At 41.4% G+C, this 20,293-nt stretch overlaps 1 protein-coding gene across 5 annotated transcripts in view; it reads right to left on the bottom strand.

Moving 5' to 3' along the window:
• Positions 1-2,347: 2,347 nt before the first annotated feature.
• SLC25A12 (solute carrier family 25 member 12) overlaps positions 2,348-20,293 on the bottom strand; it is a 225,189-nt gene continuing 207,243 nt past the window's right edge. For all 5 annotated transcript variants that reach the window (XM_049773407.1, XM_049773409.1, XM_049773410.1 and 2 more), the window contains 5 exons: positions 12,217-12,357; positions 9,090-9,228; positions 5,682-5,840; positions 5,463-5,553; positions 2,348-3,440 (listed from right to left, as the gene is read on the bottom strand). In XM_049773407.1, the coding sequence (XP_049629364.1) occupies positions 3,245-3,440; positions 5,463-5,553; positions 5,682-5,840; positions 9,090-9,228; positions 12,217-12,357 (726 nt within the window). In that variant the 3' untranslated portion in view covers positions 2,348-3,244. The remainder of the gene's footprint in view (positions 3,441-5,462; positions 5,554-5,681; positions 5,841-9,089; positions 9,229-12,216; positions 12,358-20,293) is intronic.

The raw sequence follows: 20,293 nt of genomic DNA, 5'->3' as shown, positions 1-20,293 counted from the left end.
CTTCTCTCCCCATGTCTCCCTCCTTCCCTCTCTCTTTCTCTCCTCTCCCTCCCTCCTCCTGTCCCTCTCTCTCCCTCCTCCCCTCTCTCTCTTCCTTCTCTTTCCCTCTCTCTCTCCCTCCCTCCCTCTCACTCGCTCTTCCCCCTACCTCAGAATTTCTAAATAAAACATGTTTTTACTTAAAAAACAAAAGACATTTAGCTTCATTTGATACAAGGAAACAGCTATTAAAAAAACACAGTGAGGTAATACACCCTTGAAGCTATTATACTTTTGAGAGACTGTAAACTAGAAACTGGAAAACAATTTGGCACAATCTAGCAAAATTAAATGTAAAAAAGAGATGACTACACTGAAAACTATCATAAAATGTGAATGAATGAGGGAAGTAGAAAGCCTGTCTCGAGTACAGGTGTAGGGGGGGTGGGGAGGAGGGAGATCTGGGAAATTGGTGGTGGGAATGTTGCACCGGTGAAGGGGGGTGCTCTTTACATGACTGTAATCATACAACTATAATCATGTTTGTAATCACGGTGTTTAAATAAAGATAAAAAAAAAAAAAGATTCAATAAAAAAAAAATGTAAAAAAGAATTTATGCCCCTGAGATTGAGTTAGTGAGCTGGCTGGTAGAGCTGGCCTTGCAGGTAGGGGCTGTGAATCTAACCCCTAACTCTGTATCACATGCCAAGTGTGATCTGGGCATCTCTGGCTTTTGTGATTCCCAGCACCAATCATGTGCATCCTGTCACAATGCAGCAATGTATGCCTCTCCAGCAAGCAAAGTGACTAAGTTGTGTGAGCAGCTCAGTCAGATATATGTTTGTGCTTAAGACAACAGTCATAGCCAAAAAAAGGGGGGGGGGAATGAAAATAACTTCTTCAAAATATTTTGAAGTACTAAAATACATATGTGCATATATATTCATACACATTCTGGGTACTTCCCATATAATCCACAATAAAAAAAATATACAAAGCTCAATTACTAGTCATGATTCATCTACAAAGGCAGATCATATCCATTTTTGCTGAGATTACTGAGAAATAGGCAATTTCATATGTTAACAGTAGAACAAATTAGTTGTCTTTTTGAAGTCTTTTTGAAGAATGGTGGCTATATATATTTGTGTGTATGTGTAAAAAACATAAAATAATAGTGAAAAATGAATAAGTCAATAAGGGACAATTTATGAAGAGCATCATAATCCATATGATGGATTACTCTGTACCTACTAATCAAATTTTTGGATTTGAAATGTTCTCAAGGACATGGTAAATAAAGAAAAAATAAAGCCTAGAACATACACATAGCATAATCCAGTTCTTATAAATATAAATATTGGAGCCAGAGCGATAGTGTAGCAGTAGTGTTTGCCTTGCACACGGCTGACCCACAATAGATCTGAGTTCGATCCTCAGAGTCCCAAAAGGTCCCCCAAGCCAGGAGCGATTTCTGAGTGCATAGCCAGGAGTAACCCCTGAGCGTCACCAGGTATGGCCAAAAAACCAAATAAATAAAAATATGTACGTATACATAAAAACAGATAACAAATGCACACTCTGACCTGCAAACTGAGGCTGCCTTGGAGAAAAGGCACAATGAAGGAAGAAGTCAGGGTAAAATGGCCACTCCCATCTTACTCTACATACATGTTATATGAATCTTTTGCAACAACATACCCTGGAACTACTCGTATATTTTTAACAGGAGGTAATAGCAAAACAACTGGATTGCTATTTATTCCATTCCAGTGAAAACCACCTAATACACTTGGAAATAACTTGCTTTCAAAGCTCTAATTCTTTTGTTCCCAGAAAACCCTGAGTGCACCATGGTTGCGTTACAGGGCTGTCAGCCATCAGTTGATGAGTGCTGTGTAGGATAAACTAAGTGACTCAGTCCCTCTCCAGGCTTGCCCCTTGAAAATATTTGCATACATTCTCATATCCCGGCTCATTGGCAATAGCAATAATGTTTTTGCAAAGCACTTTGCTAAAGTAAATAAATTCTGATGCTACCCATCAAAGCAAAACCCACAGCAAAGTGTTGATGTGGCTGTCAGGAAGCATGTTTAGATCCCAATTAGTAATCATACCCTTGGCGAGTGACTTTTGGAATAAGTCATTTGCATTTGGATTTCTATGGAAAAAACTAGGCCTCACTAAGCCAAGCTTTTCGCTTTCTTTCCTCCCAGCATTTCACCACAGTCCCTTTAACAAATCATACTATTTCCTGTGGGAGTAGGAAAGGGGGAAGCCTGGCTATGAGTTATTTGGAATCGGCAGTGAATCAAAATTAGAAGCACTCTAAGCATACTTAGGAAGGAAAATCCAACTACGTGTATTCATTTCAGTGTGCATTTTATTTTTTATTGGGATCATAGCCATATGAAGGAAAATTGCCCAAGTATTCCTATTCTTTGTAAAGTGAGGTTCTTGCCTTCAGATGTCAGGGGAAGGAAAAACTAAGCCAGTAATGCTGGAGACCAGCCAGTTTCCACGTGCACACTGACAGGAGAGGAAATGTCTAGAAAATGCCTTTTGATGGAGGAACAGAAGAGGATCTCCACACATAATTAAATACAAACATAAACACAGAATCACTCACAGCCGTCAGCCTGGCTCTCTGCACCCACTGGCATGCATTTTCCCAAAAGATCTTCTATTTAGTGATGTCAGCGTGAGGTCTCATCATGTCCCTTAGCAGCAAATATCCCCTTTCATTCCAAATGGAAAACAAGTGAGGAATTAAATACATCCAGTATTGAAGCTTTATTTCTATAAGTCTCCAATAAGAGAATGGATTCCATTGTAATACATTTATTTTGATGTGATTCTTAATAAAACACTTTTAAAACATTCTGTACATCTCAAGCCACTCAGAACTGTTTTACATTCTATAAATGTGATTTGTTGGGATGAGGTGCCAAGATGTCTCTGTACAAAGATGTACAATATGTACAGTCACTATAAGTACAAGCTGTGCAAAGCAGTCTAGAACACTAATTCATGCCAAGGCTTAGAAAATATTTCAACACATGAGACTAAAGCTTGAAACTGCACTGTGTTATTTTTTTTCCCCTGGGCAAATGATTACCTTATAAACAAATATATGTATATGTCATATAGAAAGAGTGCGTGGACTCCTCAGCTCAGTGGTCACTGTGCAGCTAAATGGATCTTCACAGAGCTGCTCTCTTAGCCCTGCCAAGGTGCCATTTGCCACACTCGAGGGTCATCTCATCACTGAATTGCTGCAACTGCCTTGGGCTGAGCCACAACACTAGGAGTTTTAAATTTGGGGAGATAGAGGCCAAACTTGTTCTCAATGCCAGCAAAAGTGGCTGTGGCGAGTCTGTATCCACCAATGTGATCAGGATTGGCAGGAGGAAGGTCAGCAATGCGTGACTTAGGTGTGGGCTCTGAGCCGGAGGGTTTGCTGTTGAGAGGGAAAAAACAGTGGTTAGTTTGCTGGAGACCCATGAGGGATAATAACTGATGGTTTTCAATAGACTGCATGTGCCACACTAAGTTTCCTTGTCATCTCTGAAGGATTTACAGTTGCTGTGGAAACCATGCATTTGTCTATTTGGTTTAAAGAGAAAGATCCTTCATTTCCATGCCCATATACATGATACGTAGATCCAGAGAGGAACGATCAGAAGAAAATACCTGCAAATATTAAGACCATCTGGGAAGCAAGACTATGAACAGTTTTTTCTTTCATACATTTGTCCAAATTTTCTACACTAAGCACAAACTATTAAAAAAATTTTTTAGGGCCAGAGAGATAGCATGGAAGTAGGACATTTGCTTTGCATGCAGAAAGTCAGTGGTTCAGATCCCGGCATCCTATATGGTCCTCCGAGCCTTCCAGGAGCGATTTCTGAGTGTAGAGCCAGGAGTAACCCCTGAGCGCTGCTGGGTATGATCCAAAAACCAAAGGGGGAAAAAAAAAAAAAAAAACCTAAAACTTTTTATTTTAGAGGACTGGAACGACCATACAATGGGTAAGAAGGGCATTTGCCTTATCTGACACTGGCTCAGATTCAATCCCCCACACTACATATGCCCTCCCTACCATTGGGAGTAATTCCTGAACATTGCCGGGTGTGGCACCCAACATTTTATTTCATTTTACACAATTAAAAAGGCAACTTTTAAAACAGAACCATGGAGGTTAGTACTGAAATTACCTGAAGTTTTAAGTCTTAGATTTATTACTAATTGTGGAAAAAAAGAGAAATGCCTGAAATGGTATGACTGTTGCTGCTATTTTCTTTGTGTAAGAAAACCCTTGCTTTTGGGTTCAATTGCCAGTTCAGTCTTTAAGCAGGAATAGGGTTCATAGCTTTATGGACTGTGGAGAGATGAAGATTCAAATACGGCATCTGATCCTCTGTTGAAAGACTAATTATTACCTACTGTGTAGAATTTTTCACACCCAGCAAATTCAGTGATTCCTCTTCTTTCCAGCACAAGCTTCAAGTGACCCCATTTCTGGCCTAGATCTCACCAAGGATTATTAAATGAATCATAAACTTAATAACCACTCTCTTCGCTTCTTTTATTTCTTTATGGAACCTTTTATTTATTTATTTATTTATTTATTTATTTATTTTATTTTTTGGTGGTTTGGGGGCCATACCTGACAATGGACATTGAATTAATATTCAATGGTGTTTGGGGATCAGGCAGTATTGGGAACTGAATCCAGGCCTCTTGCATGCATGTAAAGAGTAGACTCCAATTCATAAAGCTATACTTCCATCCCTAATTTCTTTTGTTTTTGCAATAAAGTAGCTCTAAGAACATCTACAACAAAGACAATACAGCAGGTAGGATGCTTGCCTTTCTATGTGGCCAATCCAGGCTTGCCCCCAGCATCCTATATGGTCCTCTGAACCCACCAAGACTGATCCCTGAGTGCAGAGCCAGGAGTAACCCTTGAGCATAGCTATGTGTTACACAAAAACAAAAACAGGACATTTACAACTACTTAATAAATTGTAGTGAGTGATGAAATTTTTAAGTATTTAAAAAAAAACAAAAACTGAGGGGCTGACTGGATAGTACAAGTCAGGGAACTTGCCTCGCACATGGCTGATCCAGGTGATATTCCCAGAACCATATCTATATGTATTCTGAACTTTTCCAGAGTGATCCTTGAGCTCAAAGGCAGGAATAAGCCTCACCACCAGGTGCGGCCCAAACCTCCTCACCTCCCCCCCAAAAACCATTATTTTCATACATGTTAAACTTTCTGCTTCCTAAACTTCATGCAAGTAACTGTTCAGCACTGAGTGATGCCCCTGACCACATTTGCTCTCCTAATGCAACAGCTTCCCAAACTCACTGCATGTTGCAAATGACTGATCCTATATGAGTTTCCCAAAGGCCTGTGTAGACTGTACAAAGGATGGGTGCTTTCTTTGGAAAAGAACTGTATGACTGTACTTACAGGCCTCCAAAATCAAGGTAAAACCACCGCTGAAGAAGTTCATAGGTGACCAAAGTGACACCAAACTGGGGAGAAGATCGAAACACTCGAGCTGCATAAGAGAGGGAAAGAAGGTGTGTGGCACTTAGCACCAGGATGACTAAAGAAAAGTCAAACAATGAGGAATGGAAGCAAGACCCTAAGGCCAGTCAAGCCACTCCAGGTGGGCACAGCCCCTACCTGCAGTCCCTTTCCAGAAGGCTGAGGGCCCTTCTTCCCGGAGTATCTTCCTGAAGCAGTCAATGACACCAGAGTAAGTGGTCTGTCCAGCACGGGCAGCCACTTGCAGTCTTGTTTTGATGACATCAGCAGGGGTCACCAGAGAAGCAGCAGGTACACCTTTCGCGAGAAAGGCACATTCATTAACCCAGTGGGCCTTATAAAGACAGAGTGCTGCTAAAAGCCAGCAACAAAGCCAGCAACTCAACCTTTAATTCCAAGCTTAACACATCAATGAAAAACAGCATATACTGCTCAGTACAGGAAAACCTAAACACTTTTGTTTTTCTTTCTGAATAAGGAAAATCACTCTTTTTTTTGGGGGGGGGGGGGGGAGAATTTGGGCCCACACTCACCGGTGCTCAGAAGTTACTCCTGGCCTGTACTCGGGTATATTACCCCTAGCAGTGCTTGAGGGACCATATGGGATGCTGGGATCCAACCTGGGTCGGTACATGCAAGGCAAAGTGCCTGATTCACTGGACTATCTCTCCAGCCAAAAAAATAAATAAACTATGAGGATAAAAAGTGTAGCAAATGACTAGGACACTCCCCAAGTATTCCTTTCTCCTTTGGGTTTCAATTATTTTACTAACTTTTTCTTAAGATGCAAACCTTTCCCTGTACAGCAGGAAAGATAATGTCAACTTAACAAGCTAGATGTGCAGACACCAAACCGGTGTTTTGTACTAATTCTTGCTACTTCACTGTGCGAGATAAATGTCACTGACCACATCCACTCTCCCTAACCTGAGAAGCTGTTCAATGAGTGTGCATAACAGAAGCCATTACCACTGGTTCAGAGGCTGGACTTCCCATGAAGAAACGAACAACGGGGGGATGGATCATCCATCCCCCAGGCCTAAGTTCCCTGGGGCCATGGTGAGATTGACCAGCAGCAGGACATGAGACCAATTTCATAAGCATTCCTTCTTCTTATGAGACAAAACAGGAACAAAGGAGCAACTTAACCTCTCCAGGGAAAGAAATTCCACTTGGCCTACCAGCAGGAAATCACTACTGGGAAGAAAGAGCCAGTATACATTTGGGGGCTCTATTAGATCCTCTCCCCCTCCCCTCTGAACTTTATTCAGATGAAACTAGAGAAATTACCTGCCTCTATACTGTTCTGAATTCTGAATGTTCTCAGTGCTGCAAGCCAAGCTTCCCTGGTACAAATTAGAAAAATTCACCTCTCACTCTGAGGGCTGACATGAAGCATCTATGGGCAACAAGTTGGTGCTAACATTTCCTTGGAAATGTTTCTTGATTTTGTCAACCATTGGCAAAATGCCTATTCGTGACTGGATGGATCTTTTGCTGGATTTTTATTGCTGACTGGAAAACGTGGGAGGGAAATTTAAAAGCGTAGAATGGAAACTTTTGAGGCCAAAGAGACAGAACAGCAGTTAGGGCATTTGCCTTGCATGGGTTCAATCCCCAGCATCCCATAAGGTCCCCAACACTGCCTGAAGTAATTCTTGAGCACAGAGCCAGGAGTAACTTTAGAGAAGACCCCAAACAAAAAACAAACAAATAAATAAGCAAACAAGTAAACAAATAAAAGCTGAGGTTTTAATGAGTATCAGTAAGGGATGGAACCAACATTCAATGACAAAACAGGGCAGCTAGCTTTCCTGGTTTTCAAGTACACATTGATTAACAAAGGCCAGAATGCAATGGATTTGCTGGCTCCCAACGAAAGAATTCTCAGTCCCCTGGGGGAGTTTCTTAACCATACTAAATCATTTCCTGTCATCACTAGGGAGTAGAGTAGGGGACCACCCCTTCAACTATGGAGCCAAGCACACACACACACACACACACACACACACACACACATGCACGCACACACATGCACGCACGCACACACACTTCAGAAAGTGAACACCAGAGGAGAATGAATCCAGATAAAGTTCCAGAGTGCTGGAGCCAAGCACACACACACACACACACACACACACACACACACACACACACACACACACGCGCGCGTGCGCACGCACACACACACTTCACACACACACACTTCACACACACACACACACACACACACGCACACACACACACACGCACGCACGCACGCGCATGCGCACGCACACACACACACTTCAGAAAGTGAACACCAGAGGAGAATGAATCCAGATAGAGCTCCAGAGTGCCTAAGACCAGGCAATCTGGGTTTGGGTTCACCACTCATGTTTCTATTCCTGAGCAGCTGCAATGAGAACCTTTCCCTTCTTTCTGATTTCTGGTGCAGTCAAGGACACTTGATCCTCTGTTCTACTGCACGTCAGCTGCTTCTTCCTGACTCAAGAGAAAGGTTAGACAGTAAGAGCAGATGGAATGTCTCCTGTGTCTAACTGGGATCTTGGACTAAATGTAGGTTTCCATTTTTCCCACTGACATTTACTGAGCCCGTTAGTACTTTCTACCTGTTATGCAAAGAAAGGTAAGGTGAAGAGCCTGAAACTCATGCCCACAATAAATTTGCAACCTTGTCTAAAGATAAAACTTAAGTCAACAACCATTAGTCTGGGAACAGAGCAATTAACACAGCAGGCAGGGTATTTGCCTTGTATGTGCCTGACCTGGGACTGACCCAGGTTCAATCCCTGGCATACCATATGGTTCCCTGAGCCTGCCAGGTGTGACGACCCCCCCCCCCAAAAAAAAAACTACAAACCCAACAACAAACCAACTATTAGTCAAAGTATAGGCCAGAGGTGCACACAGCTGACCTGGGTTTGATCCCTAACCCCAATAGAGTCCCCAAGCCCCACCAGGAATGATCCCTGAGCACAAAGCCTTGAGCACCACTGTGTGTGACCCTAAAACCAAACCAAAACAAACAAAAAGACAAAGTGTAATTGGCTTATGATGTGAATGAGTTCCACATTCCAACCAATTGAGGTGTTCACAGGTCTGAATGCAGATGAGAGTGGAAGGAAAAGGCTCAATTTTCTCCCACACTGTGTGGCTTCCAATACAGGAACTCAAGAAGAAATGATCAGCGGAGCTAAATGACTTCATGGCAAACTTTTCCCTCTTAATGCTTAGCTGGGCTGCACCCAAGGTTTCAGGGGCTCAGGGGGCTAAGAAACACGTTAATGATGAAAGCCCAATTTAGATGGGCAGGTCTAATTTAGCTCAGAGTTGCTAAGCTGCATTAAGCTGTTTATCCACATTATGCAAATGTAATTAACTCTCATCAGAATTACAGCACATCCCACAAAGGAGAGAAAGTGATGATATTTAATTTAACAATAACCTCAGAAATAAAAGGAAAGAACATATAGAAAGTCTGTACCTGTTAAAAAAAAAAAAAAAAAAAGGAGAGGATTCTTAAGATTAAAACAATGTGGTTACCTGCCATAGCTCCAGCTGCAAGGAGATTTAATCCTCCCACACGTCCATTTTCATCAGCCAGAAGTAGTTTGCAATGAGCATAAACAGGAAAATAGATTGCGGAGAAGGGAATGTCTCGGAGGAAACACGCTTTGGCACCCTGTCAGACAGTGAGGAAATAGTACAAAACAGTTGTATAAACATGTATGAATGCCCTAGGGAAGCCCAGGGTGACAGCAGAGCTGTCCCTGAAACTGCTCTGAAACAGAAGAGAAATGGGCGAGTTATAGCAGGGCACGGGGACAGAAACAGAGTCCAAGTACACCCTGGAATTATCGAGTTAGTGAACTGAGTAGTGATGTCAGTCTGACAACCAGGAATTTTCTCTCATGTCTAGTATAGATCCAATATTCAAGTTCAAAAAATCCAATTCTCGGAGCTGGACAGATAGCATGGAGGTAAGGCGTTTGCCTTTCATGCAGAAGGACGGTGGTTTGAATCCCGGCATCCTATATGGTCCCCTGTGCCTGCCAGGGGCGACTTCTGAGCCTAGAGCCAGGAGTAACTCCTGAGTACTGCCAGGTATGACCCAAAAAAAAAAAAAAAAATCCAATTCTCACACTTCCAGGCTGCTTATTTGGTTTGGGTTCAAGTAGGTGTAAAGGACAGGGTGAAAGTAGGACTTGGGATCGCCCAAATAATATCTTGATTTCAACGCAGCCAGCAGAGGCAGCCCCCAAATGAACAAACTGCTAATTTGACTATATGTAAGCCCAAGTACAAGGGATAAGGCTATAAATAAAGGCAATGGGGTAAAGGTGACTGTAGGAGGGAAGGGGAAAAGAATACATTTTTCGGGTCCGAAGCAATAGCACAGCAGATAGGGTGTTTGCCTTGCATGCTGCCAACCCAGGATCAATCCCAGCATCCCATATGGTCCCTCGAGCCTGGCAGGAGTGATTTCTGAGCACAGAGCCAGGAGTAACCCTGAGAGCCACCAGATGTGTCCCATAAATAAAACACAAAAGAATCCATTTTTTTCTTCCTTATTCCCCATTTCTAATGAGCAGAGTATGTGCTGGCATCAGCTATCCCACTCAGAGAGGGCTTGTCCCTTGGTCAGGGGGCAGCCCACACTATTCCATCAAGGAGCCTTTCCCAAATTTTCTGGGGCTGGAGCAATAATACATCTAGTAGGGCACTTGCTTTGCACCTTGCTGACCCAGATTTGAACCCCAGTATCCCACATGGTTCCCTGAATCTGCCAGGAATGAACCCTGAGTGTAGAGTCAGGAGTAAGCAGTGAGTACAGCCAGGTGTGGCCCCAAAACAAAACAAAAAGTCAAATTCCAATTTTAAAAAGATAGGAGGAAACTCTCTCTGACATCCTTACAGAGAAAAAGAATATTAATATTAATTTTACTCTCAAAGGAATTCCAAAAGGAAGTGGAATTTAGAAAGGAAACGTGTATAAAACTCTATCAATTTGGAAACTCTTGGTTTATGGGTCTCCTAAGAGCCCTGTAGCTGTGTGACCCTAGTCTAGAGATGATCTAATTTCTAATTTGCAGTTATAGAAGTCAATTTACACATTCCTCCAGTGATAGATCTATAAATAAATCTGATGCTGTGGAAACACAGTTGCCAAAATCAGCTACATTTATGTATTCCCCCCCTCGACCACATTTTATAGCAGGTAAAGAAATGGAAAGAAATACTCATCCTTGTTTAAGAAAAATAGCTTCTGCTCCATTACATCCTATCTGTAATGACGGGAGTGAGTTTACCTGCAGGGAAGGAATCTGTTGACTGGCATTTTGCTCAACTATAGTACACTGGAGTTTGGTTTGGTGATTTTTTGCTACTGCTGCTGTTTTTGTTTTATTATTTTTATTAAAATTTTTTTTTTGGTGTTTGAGAATTGCTCAGGGTTCACTCCCAGAGGGCTCAGTGGAGCATATTGGGTGCCTGATCAACCACATGAAGGCAAGTGTCCTACACACTGCACTATTGCTCTGGTCCCTGTTTTTGTTGATGTGTTTTTTTTTAAATGGAATTCATTACTGACAAATTATTTATTTATTTTTTTAGTTTTTGGGTCACACCAGGCAGCGCTCAGGGGTTACTCCTGGCTCTATGCTCAGAAATCACTCCTGGCAGGCTCAGGGGACCATATGAAATGCCGGGATTTGAACCATCAACCTTCTGCATGCAAGGCAAACACATTACCTCCATGCTATCACTCCAGCCCTTATTTTTTCTTTTTATTTTCCCCTTCATCCCCAAGGAGGAGGAACAGAAAGCCATTGCTAAAATCAAGATGTTGTGGAATTGAATAACTTGGAAAGCTTGATCTTATTCATATATCTATTCTTCATAGGTGCATCAAAACACTTTTAGAAAAGAAGAGAGTCCAATTCAAAGATATGGGAGAGGATTTGGAGTAACTGTCAGATAATGAGGACAATGGGACCTAGACTAGACCATGAATGAGCCAAGTCCTTAATCTAATTTTTTTTTAAATAATATCTTTATATAAGTACCATCATTACAAACATGTTTGTAGTTTGGTTTCAGCTATAAAAAAGAACACCCCTCTTCACCAGTGCAAACTTCCCATCACCAATGCCCTCTATCTCCCTCATCCCGCCCCCTGCCTGTATTCAAGAAAGGCATTCTAACTTAACTTCTTAAAGACCAGAATCCTACCAAACTCTACGCTATTTCACTGTGGCCAATGATGATGACAAAGAGAAGCTCCTTCTGGGAATATAATAAGAGATATTCAGATTCAAAATTAACATGACTAGTTTGAAATGTTAAACAAACCAAAGAAAGAACCACAGAAAAGGAGGCATCCCCAGCATGAGGTGAAAGGCTATGACGGGCCTGCAGGGTATGGAGCTCTCATACCTGTAAGCTGCTTCAGAAACGTGGGAGTATAGGCACAGATGTCTGGGTGTCCCACAGCTTCTAACTGAAGTGCCCAGGTTTTTTGAGACTGTCTACTCAGACTGCCTTCCTGGACAAGACTGCTTTTCCTTTGGGAGTCCAGGGAAGAGTCCAGGGGAGAGTTTCCACAGCCTTTCACCTTTCCACTGAGCCCTTTACAACCCATCCACTGAGAAAAAAACAGGACTCTACCCACCTTATACAGACCAAAAAGCCCCAGATCTCGCAGCACGTTGAGGGCACTGACTCGGGGTCCTGTGGTGATCTCCCCAGCTACTTGCAGGCGAATCTTAACAATTTCCAGGGGGTTGGTAAAGATGACTTGAGAGCCACCAGCCTATAGGCAAGAGAGGAAACAGAAACAGATTTCCATATCAGAGCACTGATGGGCCTTTAAGTAAAAGAAAGACTAAAATGCTTCCCAGATATGATCAGTTCACTTGTCTCTCTTCTCTAAAGTGAGGCTCAATGTTCTCTCTTCTTTTGGAAGGTTCCTCACAGGGATGGTGTTTCTCCAACTTGGTTCCATCCAGACACAACCAATATTTACCAGATCATGTGGAAAAAAGTTAAGCCAAATATTGCAATGGGAGCTCCCATTGAAATAAAGGAGATGCTCTAAAACATAATCCAGAGCAAACCCTGAGACAGTACACAGCTACCGCCAAACAAGACAAAATTGAAGGTACATTGCACATTCAATACTGTTTCAAAAGGCAAAAACAACAACAACAAATTACATCAACAGAAAAAACGCATTAAGGCAGAACAGGAACATCTACATAACACAGGCAAATCAGTCACACTCTCTCCTGATGAGTAGCAGTGATCGGGATCTGGATAAGGAAGGTGAGAGTATACGTACAGCTGAAATCTATTAACTAGTGGAAATGGGTAAAAGAATGTTTAACAAAACCCTACTAACTTCTGTTTGTTTGTTTCTTTAAGAAAAAAAATGTATCTGGGAGCCGGGAGTCTAGCAGGAGGAGGTCTGGCAGGCCCCCGCCATGCCGGAGGCCTGCTTGACCAGGCCTAGTGGGGGTGCGGGACTTGGGTAACCCCAGCACCCCTCTACCGCCTTGCTCCAGATCTCCAGGGCTTTCCCAGGCCACATGCCTGGGCAAGCCGGTGAGTTGGGTCCCTTGGTGGAGCTTGAAGGTACCCTAGGCCTTCCCCCATTATCCATTCAGCTCCTTAGGGAGGGTCTGGGTGGGGCTCTGAACATCTGGCCCCCCAGCTTCTTGAAGTCACTGGTAATCTCTGTCCAGTTTATACTCTCAGAATCGCGCGGGGGCAATAGCCCCCGTGCGCACAAGAAACATTAATAGTACTCACACAAGAAACATTAATAGTACTCACTATCATTGAATTATGTTTTTATGTATGCAGAATGTCCATTTTGTACTCTGCCCTTTTGCATACCCCTTCATAAGTTCATATTTCTCTTTAACTTCTTTAATTCCTATCATCATTACTCCTCATTTACTGTTTCTAACTTAAGTACTGTAGAGTCCTAAGTCACAGACCAAAGTGGTGCCCTGGAGTTAACACCCACTGAACTATTTTAAAAGGCATAAAAAAGACACATATGTTTTCAACATTTTATGGGTGTTTTCTTTGACGTCTATAAACTGAATATTTGCTTATATTTGCTGAATATTTGCTGAATATTTTCTTATACAGTGACGATCCCCCCCCCCCATGTTTTTTATCTTCTCTTTGTGAACTGCTCAATATGGAATTTGGTGTGAAAGAATCCCTCAGTTTAATACTTATGTTTGAACCAAGTCATGGGTCTTGTTGGAAATATTCTTACGCCCCCATATATCTGATAGCACCACGTGGCTTTATTTCTTGTTTGCTTAGGCACACTAAAATGGGAAAATATTATACATACCAATAGGTTCTTATCTAATAGAGATGGGAACACACAAATCTTGTAGTGCAATGAGACCTTACACCCTGAACATTGACATAAAGACCAGGCACAGGCCTCAGAAGAATGGGCATTCTCCATTCACCCCTTGATCTACAGAAGACATTTACAAAACATCCAAGGTTGTATATAACATCACGTGGTGGCATTCCTGTACCAGGGAAGATCCTACAGCTGCTCTGACATCTATCTACTCAAAAGAAACACCCCTTAACACTGAGAAGACAACAAGAACAATGACCTGCTTACTGGACAGGGCTTGCTGTATTGCCCCTTAATTGTGAGGTTTGTCTATAACATCACCTGGAAGCAATCCTCTACCACGGAAGACCCTACCACTGCTCAGACATCATCCTGCTCAAAAGAGACTTCCCTTAACACTGAGAAGACTTAACAACAACAACCTGCTTACAGGAAAGGGCTTCCTGCATTGCCCTTTCATGGTGAGGTGAAACGAGAAGACACTCCACATCATGACTTCAATGTAGGACATGCAGATTCCAGAATCTTTAATACAGAAACATGATACCAACAACAGAGACTGTGTGAAAAGTGTGTTGGCACTATGGACAATGTCTTGGATCGGATGATAACTTGCCTGAAGCCTAGAGCTGGTCTTATGGCAGGAAACTTTAGGGGTAGGATCTCTTTGTATTTAGGCCAAGGTTATTCCTTTCCATGCCTCTCATATTTTGGTGGGCCTATGCAAACAACAATTGCCACTCTAACAACGTTTTTACTGTGCTCCTTTGACTCTAATCCTTAAAATGCACCCACTTAAAATTTGAGGTTAACTTAAGGTAATATTCATGTACATGAAAATGTAAAAAATACTATGCCTCTAATGTTAAAGGAGTTACATAAGTTTGATGGCTTTAGATTGCCTTGTGTGCTGTTAAGAAATATTATAATGTGCTACAATTTGGGGACTCGAGGGACAAAATAACTGCACATGGATTCTGTTTTATTTTATCTTAACATTCTTTGGCTGAAAGTTCAAAGTTAAGATATCAGCAAGGGGACTTCTTCTGAGAATTATGTTATGGGTGATTGTCCTTCCACTGTAACTTTACCTTGTCCTCTTTCTTTGCATCTTTTGTTCTCATAATTCAAAATAAAAAAATTAAAAGAAAAAAGAAAAAAATGTATGGGGCCAGAGAGATAGCATGGAGGTAGGGTGTTTGCCTTGCATGCCGAAGAACGGTGGTTCAATCCCAGCATCCCATATGGTCCCCCCCGAGGCTGCCAGAAGCAATTTCTGAGCATAGAACCAGGAGTAACCCCTGAGTGCTGCCGAGTGTGACCCAAAAACAAAAACAAAAAAATGTATGTGGATATATAAATATATAAAAATAAGTACATTTAAAATTTGTATCTAGAGGTTGAAGAAATAGTACCTCAGGCAGGGCACTTGCCTTTAACATAGCCAACCTGAGTTTGATCTCCAGCACCCCATATAGTCAGTCCCCTGATCCCCACCAAGAGTGACTCCTGAGCTCAGAACAAGGAGCATAGCTAGGTGTGTGGTCTGCACTTATTTTTAAAAATAATTATAAAAATATGTATCTAAGGCCAGAGAGATGGCTCAAAGGGCTGGGCACATGTTTTGCATGTTAGAGGGCCCAGATTCAACCACCCACACCAGATGGTCCCCAGAGCACCTGTAGGAATCAACCCTGAGTATAAATCATTGAGTACTGCTGAGTATGATCCAGACACAAACAAAAATATCCATTCATCACACAAAAATTCTCTTTTGCACATCTTCATGCCAACTATAGTTGTTATACTATATAATCCACCTAGATGCAGCAAATCTTTAATCCTATTATATGATCACAACTTACTGCAATAGCCTGTCCCATGTGAAACAGGAGCTAAGTCACATCTGCACTGTAATTTCAGGTACAGAAAGACCACAGTCAACACACAGAAAACTCCTGGCAGCATTCAATGCTACTTCAAAATTTTACCTTTACCCATATTAATTTTCCAAGCCTCACAGTCCCTTAGAGTAGACCAAGTCCCAAACCACCCTCCTAATAATCCTTGAGCTATAGGTAACTACCCATTTTCTGGTTCCAATCCTACCACTTTACTCTCATAAGCATTCACATTTGCCAACATTGGCACAAGAGTCCTCTTCATGGGAAATGTCCTGTCCTGGAGTTCTTAGAAACTAGACTTTCTGTATCCGCTGAGTATATGGGTGCTATTTTCTGCAGCTCCCAACTCACTTGTGACACATCACTTGTGACACTGGCACACGAGTTCCCAAATGACAACTAACCCCATTTTACTTACTAATGTGCCTATTCTCTCTTAATCTGTTGCACTAAAAGCAAGAAGATGCATTTCAATGTTTCAGTCTAAGCAAACAATACTTTCATAAGGGTTGATGAATGAAACATTATGTTGAAACAATAATCTAAATAATTGCTCTCCAACCTTGTCTTAAAGATCAAAGCAATTGAAAGTTCACAATCTCCTGAAATCTTTTATTAAAATAATGTTTACACAAACTATCTTTGGGAAAATATACTTATGTTCTAAATAAAAACAGATTTTAAAAAATGGAACCAGGGATTTTTTTTATAATCTCCAAATTCACCACCATCAGACAACAGTAGCCTCTAATGCTACTCATTATGGTTAAATTAATCCAGAAATCTTTTATTTTGTTTTTGTTTTTTTTGTTTTGTTTGGGTTTTGGTTTTGGTTTTGGGGTCATACCCGGCGGTGCTCAGGGGTTACTCCTGGCTGTCTGCTCAGAAATAGCTCCTGGCAGGCACGGGGGACCATATGGGACACCGGGATTTGAACCAACAACCTTAGGTCCTGGATTGGCTGCTTGCAAGGCAAACGCCGCTGTGCTATCTCTCCGGGCCCTTTATTTTGTTTTTGTTTTTGGCGCTTAGGGTTTCCTGGTGCTCAGGGTTTCCTCCTGGCTCTGCGCTCAGAAATTGCTCCTGCAGGCACAGGGGACCATATGAGATGCCGAAATTCGAACTACTGTCTGTTCTGAATCAACTGATTGCAAGGTAAGCATAGATCCAGGACCAAAGGTGGTTGGTTCGAATCCCGGTGTCCTATATGGTCCCCCGTGCCTGCCAGGAGCTATTTCTAAGCAAACAGCCAGGAGTAACCCCTGAGAACCGCCGGGTGTGGCCCAAAAACCAAAAAAAAAAAAAAAATGAAGGAAGTAAGAAAAGAAAGAAAGTAAGAAAAAAAGAAAAGAAAGAAAGAAAGAAAGAAAGAAAGAAAGAAAGAAGAAAGAAAGAAAAAGAAAGAAAAGAAAGAAAGAAAGAAAGAAAGAAAGAAAGAAAGAAAGAAAGAAAGAAAGAAAGAAAGAAAGAAAGAAAGAAAGAAAGAAAGAAAGAAAGAAAGAAAGAAAGAAAGAAAGAAAGAAAGAAAGAAAGAAAGAAAGAAAGAAAGAAAATTTCATGACTTCATCTCTCCTGAATGCTGCATAATATTCCATTGTGTATATGTACCACAGTTTCTTTAGCCATTTATCTTTTATGTTGAAGGGCATCTTGGTTGTTTCCAGAATCTGGCTATTGTAAATAGCACTGCAATGAATATAGGTGAGAGAAAGGGATTTTTGTATTGTATTTTTTTTTTTTTTTTTGCTTTTTGGGTCACACCCGGCAGTGCTCAGGGGTTACTCCTGGCTGTCTGCTCAGATATAGCTCCTGGCAGACACGGGGGACCATATGGGACACCAGGATTCGAACCAACCACCTTTGGTCCTGGATCGGCTGCTTGCAAGAACAATGCCGCTGTGCTATCTCTCCGGGCCCTTTTGTATTGTATTTTTATGTTCCTAGGATATATCCCTAGGAGTGGTATAGCTGGATCATAAGTTCCTGTAATTTTACAATATGATAAATATTTGCTATTTAAAAGTTAACAAAAGTAAACAGATATTAAAATTTAACTGTTCAATAAGGAAACTTAAATAGAAAAATTATTTCTTTTCTTTTCTTTTCTTTTCTTTTTTTTTTTGGTTTTTCGGCTACACCAGGTGATGCTCAGGGGTTACTCCTTGGCTCTGCACTCAGAAATCGTTCCTGGCTTGGGGGACCATATGGGATGCCAGAGGATCAAACCACGGTCCATCCTAGGCTAGCATGAATATGCCTTATGGCTTGTGCCACCACTTCAGCCCTGAAAATTTATTTCTAAATCAGGTGAGATACATAGGTATTAAGAGCATGACAAGTGATATAAACAAAGCACAAAGTACCAGTATCTCTTTTATCACAAATTAATCACCATTATATAACTTTGTAAGAATCAGAATGATTTAAAGATGAAAACATGGTTGCTTCTTGGAAAGATAAATGGGTAGAGAGAAGAGACATTTCCAAAATATACAGCATTCTATTTTTTTAATTTGAAATCATACTAATGTAGTGATTATTCAAAAACAAACAAACAAAATCAATAAACAGAAATAATCTTCAAAACAATGAGTTCTTGAGCTAGACAGATAGTCTTACAACAAGTAAGACTCTAGTCTTGCATGTACCCAACCTGGGTCTGATTCCCTGTGCCCCACATGATCTCCCAAGCCCTTCCAGGAATGATCCCTGATCATGGAGCCAGGAATAAGTACCCTGAGCACAGCCAGATGTGGCTCCAAAGCAAACAAATCAACAAAAAACTACTTCCATTATATACATTTCTGCATGGTAAAGTAAGCAGTTAAATACTTCTTGTTTTGGGGTCACACCTAGTGATGCAAAGGGGTTAGACCTGGCTGTGCTCTCAAGAATGAATCTTGGAGGGCTTGGGGAACTATATGATATGCTTTGAACTATATGATATGATTGAACTCAGGTATGCAAGGCAAGCACCCTACCTGCTATCCTATCTCTCCATCCCCAAGTTATATTTTAAATGTATTTAAATCACCTAATTAGGACTAATTATCTACAGATATCAAATTGGGGGGGGGAGGCTTGTTTGTTTTGAGGTCACCCCGGAACTGCTCAGGGGTTACTCCTGGCTCTGCACTTAAGAATTACTCCTGGTGGTGCTCAGGACTCATATGGGATGCCGAGGATTGAACCTCGGTCAGGCAGTGCAAAACAAGCGCCCTACCCACTGTACTATCTCTCCAGCCCAAGGATATCAAGCTTTTAAATGGTTAGTCTGCTTATGTATATACGAACACAAAAATAAATTTCACCAAATATTAGTAATAATCTGAAATCACAGAAAGCGGAATATATAGATTTTCAATTAAAGTGAGATGAAAATCCAGCTGCCTTATTTGTCATCTTGATGCTGCTTATACTGATGCTTGTTAGGTAACACTTTTTGGTACCTTTGGCGAATTTTTCTCATTTACTAACCAAAGTAAGAAAATTAGCTTCTTATAATCAAATAGTTAATTATCTCTCTTCAAATATGCTGTTCAGTTTTGGGGAGGAGATCTTGGGGTCACAGCCAGTTGTGCTAGGGCTAACTAACTACTTGCTCTGTGTTCAAGGACCCATTTGTGATGCCAGAAGACAACCCCAGGTCAGCAAAGTGCAAGGCAAGCACTGTTCTTGCTGTACTATTAGAGAAATAGTAATTTTAAAAGGCAAGCATTCATATTAAGACAGGCTTAGATGCTTCTGTTTTCAGAATTGTCATTTCTTTGTATTAGAACTGAATTACAAAGATACAATCAAAGGGAATAAATCTCATTTTGTACAAGAATTACACTTATGCAGCCAAAGTGGAAAAACTTCCACGAAATATTGTGTCAGATATTTGGAAGGAAGGGCACACCTGACAGTGTTCAGGGTCACTTCTTGCTCTGTGCTCAGAGGTCACTCCTGGCCATGTTTAGAAACTAAATCAGGATTGGCTTTGTACAAGGCAAGTGCCTTTATGGCTGTATTATCTCTTCAACTCTCACTTCAAAAAAGTGAGTAAGTGAGTAAGTGAGTAAGCCAACTAAAGCTGACAGCAAAGGTTATGAGAAACAACCACAATATTGCCACGCCCTGTTCCTCTCATGCACTGCGCGGAGGATTAGGGCAGTGCAACCTCCTGCCCTCCTGATCCTACCCTGGGGCAGAGCCCACAAAAAGCGGGTGCAGCCTCTCTATTTACTTCCTTCTTTGATCTATTGTCTCCAGGGTTATAGAGGATGGTGATGGGTGTGGTATTGGAATTTATGTGCAGGAGAAACCATTATTAACAGCACTGTAAAACACAGAATCTCAATTTTCTTGCAAACTATTTTCTTGCAACCACAAAACGTCCAAATCTGAACAATTCACTATGAAGTGTCCTCTTACAGAGATTAATAATTCAGTTTTGGGCCACATCATCT

This window comes from Suncus etruscus, chromosome 5 (assembly GCF_024139225.1).
Source record: "Suncus etruscus isolate mSunEtr1 chromosome 5, mSunEtr1.pri.cur, whole genome shotgun sequence".
Taxonomy (NCBI): domain Eukaryota; kingdom Metazoa; phylum Chordata; class Mammalia; order Eulipotyphla; family Soricidae; genus Suncus; species Suncus etruscus.
This window is presented reverse-complemented; position numbering and strand designations above follow the sequence as displayed.